At 45.5% G+C, this 11,686-nt stretch overlaps 1 protein-coding gene across 1 annotated transcript in view; it reads left to right on the top strand.

Annotated features, from left to right (window-relative positions):
* The window catches only part of COBL (cordon-bleu WH2 repeat protein), a 218,838-nt gene extending 207,937 nt beyond the window's left edge, over positions 1-10,901 (top strand). The window contains exons 14-16 of the mRNA XM_080914148.1: positions 1,565-1,684; positions 2,739-3,002; positions 9,597-10,901. Of these exons, the coding sequence (XP_080770274.1) occupies positions 1,565-1,684; positions 2,739-3,002; positions 9,597-9,614 (402 nt within the window). The 3' untranslated portion in view covers positions 9,615-10,901. The remainder of the gene's footprint in view (positions 1-1,564; positions 1,685-2,738; positions 3,003-9,596) is intronic.
* Positions 10,902-11,686: the final 785 nt, after the last annotated feature.

Genomic DNA, 11,686 nt, shown 5'->3' with positions numbered 1-11,686 from the left:
AAGGTTTATTTTGACTCAAGGTTTGAAGGGTTTGGTTTACGGTCACTTAGTTTATGGCTCTTGAGCTTGTGGCAAAGCAACACAGTATAATGTGAACACATGGCAGGCCAAATGCTCACCTCCTAACCAGGGAGGGGAAACATATAAGTGTCCATCATCCTCTACAAATACCTCCTTCCGGTGACCTTGGATATCCTACCAATATCACCGCCTAAGGTTTTCCCAGGTCCTAGTGGTGATAGGCTGAGAAATAAGCCTTTTGTGAGCTTCTGAGGAGAGTCTTGACACTCTGAGATAGTAAGACACAGACAGGACCACTGCTTTCTCTATAGCCTTGTGTTGATAAGCATGGGGACACATTCTGAGAACTGCATGGAGTTTGGTGTCATTGTCCTCTGAACATCATGAGGTGTCACACAGGCCTATGTGGCAATAGGCCAGCACTCTGTGAGAACTTCTTGTTACATCAAACGACATCAATGGGAGCTTGAAAAAGGATGCTGCTGGTGTAGCAGGTTTTATCCCCTTGGAGGAAGATAAAGCAATGAAACCATATTCTAAAAATAGTTGTTCATGACAGACTAACCATAGGACCTATAATATAGTGAATGCAAAATACAGTAACATAGTCACCCACACTAGTAACCAAGAGTCACAACCATATGTGACTGCACCTCTGCATGTCTAACAGTTTAATGCATAGGCTTGCCCACACTAGCATCACCCCAAAATTCATAGCAGTAAGATTTTGGTGTCACTGGGAGGCAGAGATATCTTCTTTCAGTCCTGTGAATCTGCTATCATCAGGGGGTATGTTGTGCCTGGAACATGTGATGTGATTGTATCACCATTCCATAGTAAAAATAACAACAGTTTTGTGATCCTCCTCCATTACCAGGTCATTAAACACATAAAAATGCTATCACTAAGCTAATGCCAATAATGAAGAGTGATTCCCTCCATTTTTTCAGTTGAGGAAGCAAGGCAGAATGAGTTTTAAGTGATCTGGCCCAGTGTCGCCCACTGACACTCTCGTCCAGGCTCGCAAGATTTCAGCACACTTGTCAGCTAGGGGAAGCTAGGAGAGCAGCAGGACTAGCCTCACTGTAGGAGACTAATCTTGATGCAACCCCAAATCTATAGCCTTTGGTTCTTCTCTAGCCACCTATCCGCATTCTACAGGGTTATGTCATTGTAGCAAGTTGAAAATATCCGAAGTTGGAAAAGCGTTAAATGTGCTGAACTTACCTGAAACTTAGTTCTATCTCCCTCCATATGCTCAGCACGATTACATCTGCCTACATTTGGACAACATAGTCTAACTCATTGCCTGCTCAGCACATGTGTTGAATGACTCAGGGAAGTTTCTGAATGCCGTGCGGAAACTGAGTAAGAAGATAGTTGTGTGCGTATGCTTTGACCCTATGGCTCAGTTGAATGCTGTTTTGGGGACTTTCCGAAAGTACCTTTAAGCAAACAGGCTGAGGGGAAATGATGCTGTGTGTATGGACTTGGCCATGCCTTATCTTCACAGTAAAATATGTTAACCTTGTTAATGCTCTAGACTGCAGAACAGTCCCCAGAAGGAAGGCCAAAGAAACCATCCTATGTGGAGACAGAGAGCGAGCGATCTGCCCTTCTGGCAGCCATTCGGGGCCACAGTGGGACCCTCAGCCTCAGGAAGGTAAGGAAATGGGTCTCCCATATACAACAGGTTCAAATTCTACTCACAGTTCTCAGCAGACTTAGCCAACGCCACTCATCCTCCACTGCTCTGACTCCACGGCAAGCAGCGTCAGAGCTGCAAACTCCATTTGCTTGGCATGTTGCCACCCAACTCCAGACAGCTCCCTTGGCCTCTGCTCATATAAAGGGAAAGACCCCTGGACCACTGACATTTTCCTGCTTTTTCTGCAGGACTGTCCTGTACAGTGACATTTTCCAAATTCACTCACACACTCATCATGATCTCAGGGTAAATGACCAGTCCCTGCCACCCTGCCCACTCTCACAGACTGGGGCAACTGTAGCAAGATGGCCCCGAACCTGCACAACTGCACGCATAAATTGACTTTAGAGGCAGGACCGTGCACCTGTACATTTCCCCTGGTGCTTTCTCGGCTCTCAATGCCCACCCCCGCTTGGTCTGTGTGTCTGGCTTCTGTTTCTTCCCTTACATGTGAAGGGAATTATGAGACTAAAGAGTATTTTCACACTCCTGCCATTCCTTTTAGCCATGCTCTGGAGGAGCGCAGGGCTCTAGGTGTAAGCAGACATATTTCTGTTCTCTGTGACTAATCATGAAGGAGCTGTTCCGGGTTCACTGTGAGATGGGTATCTGTGGGCTGTTTCTCAGAAAGGACCTTTCCACAAATTCAAACTGTGTGTCAGATGCTATAACAAGGCACCATGGACTGAGTCACTTAGAAACAACAGAGATTTATGTCTTGCGGCTCTGGGAGCTAGAAGTCAAAGGTCATGGCAACAGCAGAATGGGTATTTTGTAAGGTTGTCTCGCTGCTACCTAGTACCTTTACACTAAGGCCTCACATGACAGAAGGTTCAAGGTACTCTCTCCGGGTCTCTTTTACAGGGAACTGGTTCTGTTCATGGTAGACACACACTTACGAACTAATCCCTTCTGAAGCCTCTCACCCCAGTGTCATCCCCATGGAGTGTCACAGATGAGGTGACGTACATGAGCCCTCACTGTAGTAATCACTTACCTGTCTCATTAGGTGTCATCCCTTGCCTCCGAGGAGCTCCAGAGTTTCCGAAATGCTGCCCTCATGGCTCCCGGTGTGGACAAACCTCATCAAGAAGACCTTGGCCTTCCACCCCCACCTGCCGTGCCACCACCACCCACTCCAGCCTCCCAGGCTCCCTCAGCCTCCGTACCGGTTCCTAGGTTCAGCACCAGCACCCTCAGCAACACAGTAAATGCTAGGCAAGCCTTGATGGATGCCATCCGCTCCGGCACAGGAGCTGCAAGACTCAGAAAGGTGAGCATTGGTACAGAGAACAGAAATGGAGGCAAAACTGACTGTGCAGCCTAACTTATAGAGGGTACTGCCAAGGGGCAGACAAAAAAAAAGAGTTGAGTCAGGAGAAAGCCAGCTCTTCATACTACCTACTGCCCGTGTGACAAGGTTTAACTTAAGCCTACTTCTGTCTCCTGACTCCAAATAAGTGCTAGTATGGAGACAGCTGGATGAGAATCCACAGTGTGTTCCCTGGAGCTCCCTGGAGGAAGTGTAGCATCCTTAGCCTGTGGTGTCACCACCATTTTTCCTTATCTGTCTTTGTCTACTTTCTGCCAACATAATACATCATGAACTCAAAGTCTCCCAGCAGAGCATGCGCTTTCTTCCTCTGGTCTCTTGGCAGTCTAATTCAAGTCTACCCGTCTATTTCCCACCTGAGTACTGGAGAAAACTGTAGCCCCTGAAGCCATCTTCCCAAACTTCACCTGTCTTCCAAGCTCTGTTTCATCTCAATACTGCTGTCTTATGAATTCACTGACTTCTGTGGCTTCATATGCCTCCTTGATATGGCAAGTTATGCTAATAATAAGAAAGCTGGGGTATTTTAGATTTTCGAAGAGCACTTCTGCTTCCTAAACTGTGCTGTCCCTGAAGAGGTCAGAAGAAAGTTAATCTTCATGCTATATGTGAAATGCACAGGACTCAGAGGATCCAAGTCATGCTTCGGTCATACAGGGACTAGACTCAGCACAGTAGGTTCTTGTCACCCAGGTTATATCCTCTAATGAAAACATGTCACCCATGAACCTGGGGCTGGGCCACTTTCATAGGAGGCTATTTCCAGAAATAAGACAGAGAGATCTCCTTGTTCCCCCCTTAGACAGCGACTGGGCTGGAGGAATAGAGAGGTTCCTAGGACACGTGGCTGAGAAAGCTGCCCTTCCCTCAGCACTGGTCCATGGGTACCCATAGGCCACCAACCCTGTTGCTCTGCCAGACCTCCTGGGTGCTCCTTAGTTGCAGTTTCCCAAGCTCTTTTGGAATCTATTAGGCTCGGCTCCCTAGCTAGCCCTATCCTCCTTGAGCTTGTCCTCATTTGAGGGAGGAAAGCATGAGTCAACAAGTGTTTAAGAATGTGTGCACCTTGTTACAAGGTAGTTTAGGGGTGGAAGCTGGTTACTGGGTAATGGGGGGGGGGCAGGATGACACGGAACAAGCTATTGTCACTCATCTGTCACCTGCCACAGAGTGTAATATTGGAAGCCAGGATAGGGTAGCACAACTTCCTGAGCAATCCCCTGCCCCAGCCTCTCTCAGGAGTGTGGAGGTCCTCGTGGCCTGCACTGCCTTCTCCTAGGTAGGACCTGGCCCCTGGGGGCATTTCCACATCTTTATGGCTACTAGTTGAACTTCCCACTGCAACTGCCTGTAGAGTACTAGGTGTAGGTCACCAAGGGAAATGTTCACAGTCCGGTGATCGTTTCAAAAAGCCAGTGAGGCAGCCCTTTCCTGCTGTGTGAGGACAACTAACATTCGTGGTACCCATGTCAAAACGTGGCCTTTTCCTCCATTTCTTTAGCCTCCTTTCCCTGTTTGGTCTAACTGGCTCTGAGTAAAGTAAAGTAGATATGTGGCATCTGCAGTGTGGACTGAGCTCTGTACGGTTGTACATATATGTTGCTCTTCATGCATGAGTGTTCAGTGTAAGTTTCTGCTCAGATAAGCCTTTGAATGTAGCTTTCCAGGTCTTTGTGAAAGGCTGCAGTATACAGCACACTATGCTTATTGCCTCTGAGCAAGCCTCCTCAGCTCAGATCCTAGGGTGAGGGGCTTCCCTGGGATTTAGAAGTATAAGGACAACAAAAGAACCTAACCATTGTAGGCAAAATGGGATGGTTGATCATTGGGAAGATGCTGCTCATGATACAGAACAGTCAGCCATATGGAGAAAGAATAATTATCTTAAAGATGACAGCACTGTTCTTCAACAGTAACAGTTGCTTTTATGGTGTGAGTGGCCCAGGTCTCTGGCTGCTAATAGCTGCCAGTGTTCGCAGCTGCCTGATTTGCTTCTGGTTCATGTTGCAACTATGGTAACCACCCATGTGTCTTCCCAGGATGCCCCTCTTCTCACAGACAGGTTTCAGTGCACATCCACCTCCCTATGATCTCATCTTCCCTTTCCCTCAGTCCTTCCTTCACAGCAAAGGTAAATACAACCTTGTACATCCAGCAGCCTTGGCTGATCTAGGCTCTGAATTGTGTCAGAGGGCCTGGAATGCACACCTGGTTTCCTCTTATCTGCGTGTTCATGTAAACATGTGCATGGCAGCGCTTCATTCCCTATGCCTTTAGTAAGACCTGCCAGGATGCAGGCACTGGGAAAGCTCTTCAGAGCAGACAGATGAGTGAAGCCTCATTGTGCCTACAGAAGTAGCGTGCCACAGAGACACAAGTCAGAGAAAGAACTGCTCAGAACAATGAAAGGACTTGCTTAGAATCCCCACTCCATCCCACGAAGAGGGTTTAACAGGCTCCTGCTCTATTCCCCTGGACGAAGGGCCATGGCTTTCATTTGATAAACAGACAGGTGTGGTGCTCGTTTCCTAAGTGACTTTTCTTAGCAAAACATTCCTAGGTCAGCACCTTTGCTATGTCCAGACATCTTATCAGCTGCTGGATGCCTTGGCACACTGAGCTCACACAGCACAGGTGCCCTCTTTCCCATGACAGGAATCACAGATGTAGACGAATGCATTTTATGCCCTTTGACCTCAATAGGAAACCCGGAAGAACTGATTAGATGTATGATGTTATCAAGAGGTCCCAAGCTAACTTGCCCCATTCCCACTTATCCTCAAGAGCCCTCAGAGGTTCACCTAGGTAAGGTATTCCAGTATCCTCAGAAAGACATCTAAAATCCTAGCATTAGCTGAGCTGGGAGTACTCACTCACTTATGGCTCTATGCCCAAACCCTCCCTATAGACCGCTAAACCTTCCCCCAGCAAGTGCTATAGTCTGTATCTGCAATGTGCTCCAGAAACCTGGACGCCAAAAGTGGAGCCTAATGGGACTTCTTGTCATTGTTGGCCAGCTCCTTCTGCTTTCTGCCTCTATGCTGTAAAAAGAATATAAGCCCCCTGCCGCACGTGGCCTGTCATATACTGTCTCCGTAATATGCTTCCATAGACTCAAACCTTGGGCTGACCCAAGTATGGGCTGAAACCTCCAAACCCAAGAGCCACAGCAATGCTTTCCTCGGATTAGGGAAGCATGTCAGAACAGGACTACCATGGAATCACACATCGAGTGTGTGCTGCCTAGCCCATTGTGAAATGAACCTGGGCACACGCACACATTCCGATTTTATATTGTGGGATTCATTTTATGAACAATCTCAAATCTGGCTGAAGGGTTACCTTGAAAGCCTGCCTAGACTTCATAGCCATTTCTTACTCCGACTTCTATTAAATACAGTTCAGCAAGCTACACGTTTTGTCATTTTAGCATGAAAGTTTTTTTTATCACTTTTTTATAGAAAAGATGTCAAACGTGTTGAAAAGTTGAAATAATTGTGAAGCAAATACCCCTTTATCTAGCCCTATGAACTTTTGATGACAGTGTGCCATATTTGTTTTAAACCATATCCCTGCATCTTCACTATCTACCCTTCTGCCTACCTGCACACACCTTTTCTTTTGTTGGAACGAGATCTGGCCATGTAGCTCAGGCTACCATTGAACCCAACAGCCCTCTGTGTCAGTCTCCAGAATGCTGAGATTACAGGCATGTGACTCTCACACCTGGCTCAGGGTTTTATTTGTGTGCAATAGAAGTGCATTGTGAACATTAGCATTCACGACTCCAGCAGGACTTTATCTGCGTGTTACAGGAGTCCCTTTTTACACAGTTGCTTTTCAGGTAAAATATACAGAGTGGCATGCACACATTTAAGGAGCTCAAGGGTCATTTTAATAGGCCTTCATCCTACCCATCTTGACACTGGTTTTTGATAAGAGTCACAAGAAGAATAAAGCTGAAACAGTATGGAGGGCCGACAGGTTTGTCAGTATGGGGATATGTGTGTATGTGATTTGTCGCTATTCGTACTGACTGGTTCTGACTTGTAAGAGTTTGTATAGGCTGATTGGAGAGGAAAGAGTCCAGTAAAGTAGGAAGGTTGCAAACCTGTAACAGTGGAGGCAGACAGTAGAATCACAGTACTCACAAAGGATGGAAAGGGCACACCTTGAAAGAAGGACATAGCTTTTACTCAATGGGTCTGTGAGAGGTTCGTCAATCCAGAGGGTAACTTCAGGGATTGGATTTGCAGCCAAACATTTAGGAAAATGTGAGTTCTAAGTAATAATCTATAGGCCACAAGGATTATAGTCCCTGAGAGACATCTGTGAATCCAGAAACATCCTGGGCTGTGGTGTTGAAAGGGTGTTGACACAGGCTCATTGTCCTAGTTAAGGTTACTAGTGCTATGATGAAACATCACGAAACAAAAATAATGTGGGGAAGATGTGTTTTAATTGGCTTACACTTTCCCATCATAGTTCATCACTGAGTAAGTCAGGACAGGGACCTAGAGGCAGGAGCTGATGCAGAGGCCATGGAAGGGTGCTGCTTACTTACTGGCTTACTCATCCTGGCTTACTCAGCTTGCTTTCTCATGGTACCACCCACAATGGACAGGACACTAACCTATCAATTGCTAATTAACCCAATGCTCTGCAGGCTTGCCTATAGTCTGATCTACTGGAGGCATTTTCTCAATCAAGGTTCCCTTCTCTCAAAAGACTATAGCTTGTGTCAAGTTGGCATACAACTATCCAGCACGCCCATGAACTCCTTGTTTGAGGAGCAGAACTGCAGTCCTAGAACATCAAGGCATCTGCATGCATAGTGAATGTTAAAGAAGAGATTGTGACACAGAGCAATCCACAAACCTACAAAGCCTATTGGAGTGTTTAGCAGAGCAGAGCTTGAGCACCCCATACAAGTCAAGCTGCACAAAGGACCACCAATGGGGAGAGTGGAAGAGAAGAATCTGCAGCTCTAATAGGCTGAGAATAATGCTTTCAGGTCTTCCCAAGCTGGACTCAAAATGCCGTGTCTTTCAACATGCTCTTCTCTCAGCAGTGGGCAACAATTTACATGACCCTCCGCTTCCCCCAAATTTTCAAACAAGGATCAAACTGTCTCCAAATGACCCCATCACAGAACAAAGCTTAAGAATATATGTATGAATGTGAAACTGTTTAGCAAATTTCAAGGCAAAATTGGCAGTGTGTGCCATCTAATCAAAAACTATCAGGCAACAAAATGGTAGACTAGCATAAAACAGCCATTAATAACTGAATGTGACTTTACCTGCCCCATAATGATCCTAGATATTCAAAAATAGTTAATGTAACTACATCTAAAGACTACAAATAGCAAGTATGCTCATGACTGTAACAGGATTAAATTATGAATTAGTAACATGGCCTCAGAAAAATCCCCAAATATGGAAATAACATAGTTTTAAATAAAAAGGCAAAAATCAAAGGAGAATTAGAAAATCATTTGATGTGATTGTGAATTACACCATGAAAGTGTGGTTTTCTGCTAAAGTAGTGTCTTCTGGAGAATTTCATGATGCTTTGTCATTCTACGACAGGATAATATTCTTCCCTAGAAAACTGGGGGATAAAAAAAGAGCAAAAGTGAAGTCTGAAGTTAGCAGGAAAAAGTACAGGTCATAGCAGGAATCAATAAAATAAAAGAGAACACTGATCTCAAAAGTTAAACCCACAGCTAGTTCTGAAACAAAACCAATAAATCAGTAAGTTAGGCTGAAGCTAAAAAGCGGCTCTAGGGCCATGGTGAAGGATGGGAAAGAGGTGGTAGTACCTAACTCATAAGGACCCTAGCATAGCCATGGCCCAGCCCAGCAGGGCAGAGAGCTGCAGGTTCACAGAGTAGTACAGCCATGCTTGACAACAGTGCTTTCCTCCAAACCCCAGGGCCCACGCAATGGCAAATCCCTAGCCAGTTCTTTCAGCCTGTGCTCTGGTTTGATACTTTGGGAGAGAAACAATGGTTATTTCATAGGACATCCATCTCCTTAACTCATTTTCAGAGGAACTAGAGACAGTCTCCTGGGTCTGGATTTCCTGCCAGGCTATAAAGAGGGAACTAAACCAACAGGATCTATGTGATCTTTCCTGACACATAGAGGAAGAACTGGCACGCTTCCTTATCCATACCACAAATTCTGGTCATGTATGTGGCAGTGAGTGAGCCTTCTAGGGTTCCTGCCTCCAGGTGTCCCTTCCAGCAGGACCGGTACAGGGAACACAAGGGAGCAATGAGATGCTGTGGAAGTAACCCACAAACAAATATCCATGGATTCCTTGTTGCTTGGTTTTTGATAAGTCATTTGAAGGTCTTAAGCCTATTAGTATCTTGGGAAGGGTCTTTGGGAGGGTAAAAAGCACACATGGCCAGTGGTCCAGCTCTCAGTTCTTCAACATCCTTTACAAGGATGAGCGTGCATAGCTCTCTTCTGTACACTTTGTTGCCAACAGAGACAGTAGTAACTCTACCCATCTTCACTGCAGGTTCCCTTGCTCGTGTGAGGTCCTACCACTGCAGAAACCACCTGTACAGCACCAAGGATCATCCCTAAAGAAATCCACATGACAGGAAATGAAACCATCAAGAAGTGGCCGTATTTTCCTGTCTCCAGGCCAACTTGCCCGCGGTGGATTTTCAGTGTTCCTACATAATGGTCAAAGGGGAGATGCTGCTTTGCTGTGTGACTTGTGTGCCAAGGACATATAATCTGCCTCTGAATGCTCACAGTTGCCAATAAACTGCTCTTGTTGGCAGAGTAATAGGAATACACAGGCTGGAGCCCAACACTCACACATGATTATAGCTATGGGCACAAGGAATTATGCCTTAAGTTGATTTTTGGATCATTGAGACTTTGACCACATACACATGGTTAAAATCATTTATGATCTTTTGAATTCTAGGTGGACAAAACCATAAATCAACAGAAATAGTCAGAATCTATCACATGTTCCAGAATGCTCTGTTTCCAGAGTAAGAAGCGTGATGGAGAAAGGCTACGGAGATGACTTTTGCAGGATAGAAAAGCATCAGATTCATATTTCTATTTCTCACACAGCAAAGCCTCTCACCTCTCAGATGATCTTGGACTGTGATCTGACCAACTAAGCTTTTAAAATTCCACTACTGCTGCCCAGAGTAGCAGCCCTACTTGACCGTGTGAGCAAGACATTCCTGGCTCCCTAGAAGGTGATGGGAAACAGAGATGAGAACACTGGAAGGGTTGTCCTTTTTTGTATGGATTGTGTCCCACTTGTATAGTCTTCCCTCGATGTCCCAGCAGGCTATGATGTGCATCAGGTCACTGTGAAAAGGCCTTGCGTGGAGCCTGAGACTTCACCAGTAGCCTTCTGAAATCTGCAGAGGGCCAGAGAGCTGGGTGTTGAGGACCTACGTGTCGCAGAGGGCAGTCCACACTGTGCTGCATATTCTGTGGCTGACATTCTATCCTGACACACTTTGGCATGGTCCAGCAGCTGCCCTGGTATTATATGACATCCTTATAGTACATTGTGGGTAGACACCATCTTTAAAGAATTTAAACTCAGCAGGAAGTTTTGTGTTTTTTTTTTTTTTTCTTTTTAATGTGTCTCTAAAACCTTTTCTTATATGGAAAAAATCAAGACAGCAATAGAAGTCAAAGTGAGTTCATGATATAAAATCTCTGCCTTACTGAAAGAAAAAAAAACAAAAACATGAAATTCTTTAACTTTCGCTCTGTTTTAAATCTAGGCATCGGGTAGAGTGGGAGCTTGGTACTGTGTGATTAACATTGCTAAACTTTCTCAGTGAGGCAAGAGCTACCAGCCAATTGCTCTTAGTCACAGCTGTCTGCTCTTTCTCTTAGTGCCACAAATAAATGCAAATCCAATGCTGTAACTGTCGTGTAGATTTCATGCTACAGTGTACATCCTGCCTACAAAATGGAGGGACTAATCTATTCTGCCAACAAATATTTTGGCTGCTGTGTTAATCAGTGTCCCATCACTGTGACCAAACACCTGAGGTAAACAGTTTAAAGGGGTTTATTTTGGCTCAGGGTTTCAGAGATTTTGGCCCTGTCGCTGTCCCTGTAGCAACACAAGACATCATGACAAAAGCGTGTGCTGGAGGCCTCTGCTCACCTTCTGACACAAAAAAGAAAGGAAGAGGCTGGGATCTAGACCACAGTTATCTAGCTTCCTTCCTCTGTGCCTTAGTTCCCACAGGGTTCCTCCCTACAGTGCCGCAGGCTAGACATTCACAGGCCTTTGGAGGACTTGAAAGTCAAAACTGTAGATGAATCTTTTCCCATACCTTTGTGTTTCAACAGATAAGAGCATCATGACCATGGAGTTTAGACTATACAAGAAATAGACCTTTAGGAAATGCTAGGTATAGCATGTTGCACGCTGTAGAGGAAAGGCATGAGGAGAATGGGTGAGAGACTCCAACCAGGGTGATGGAGAAAGACCTTGGTTTGAAGTCATTAGTGAAGGAAAAGGCAGAGGCAGAGAGAAGGTCAATTTCAGCAGCTCTGAGGACACGAGGGGAAGTTGGCAGAGGGGCTGTTGTGGAAGCTGGGATAATGAAT

This window comes from Micromys minutus (assembly GCF_963924665.1).
Source record: "Micromys minutus genome assembly, chromosome: 1".
In the NCBI taxonomy this organism is placed as follows: domain Eukaryota; kingdom Metazoa; phylum Chordata; class Mammalia; order Rodentia; family Muridae; genus Micromys; species Micromys minutus.
This window is presented reverse-complemented; position numbering and strand designations above follow the sequence as displayed.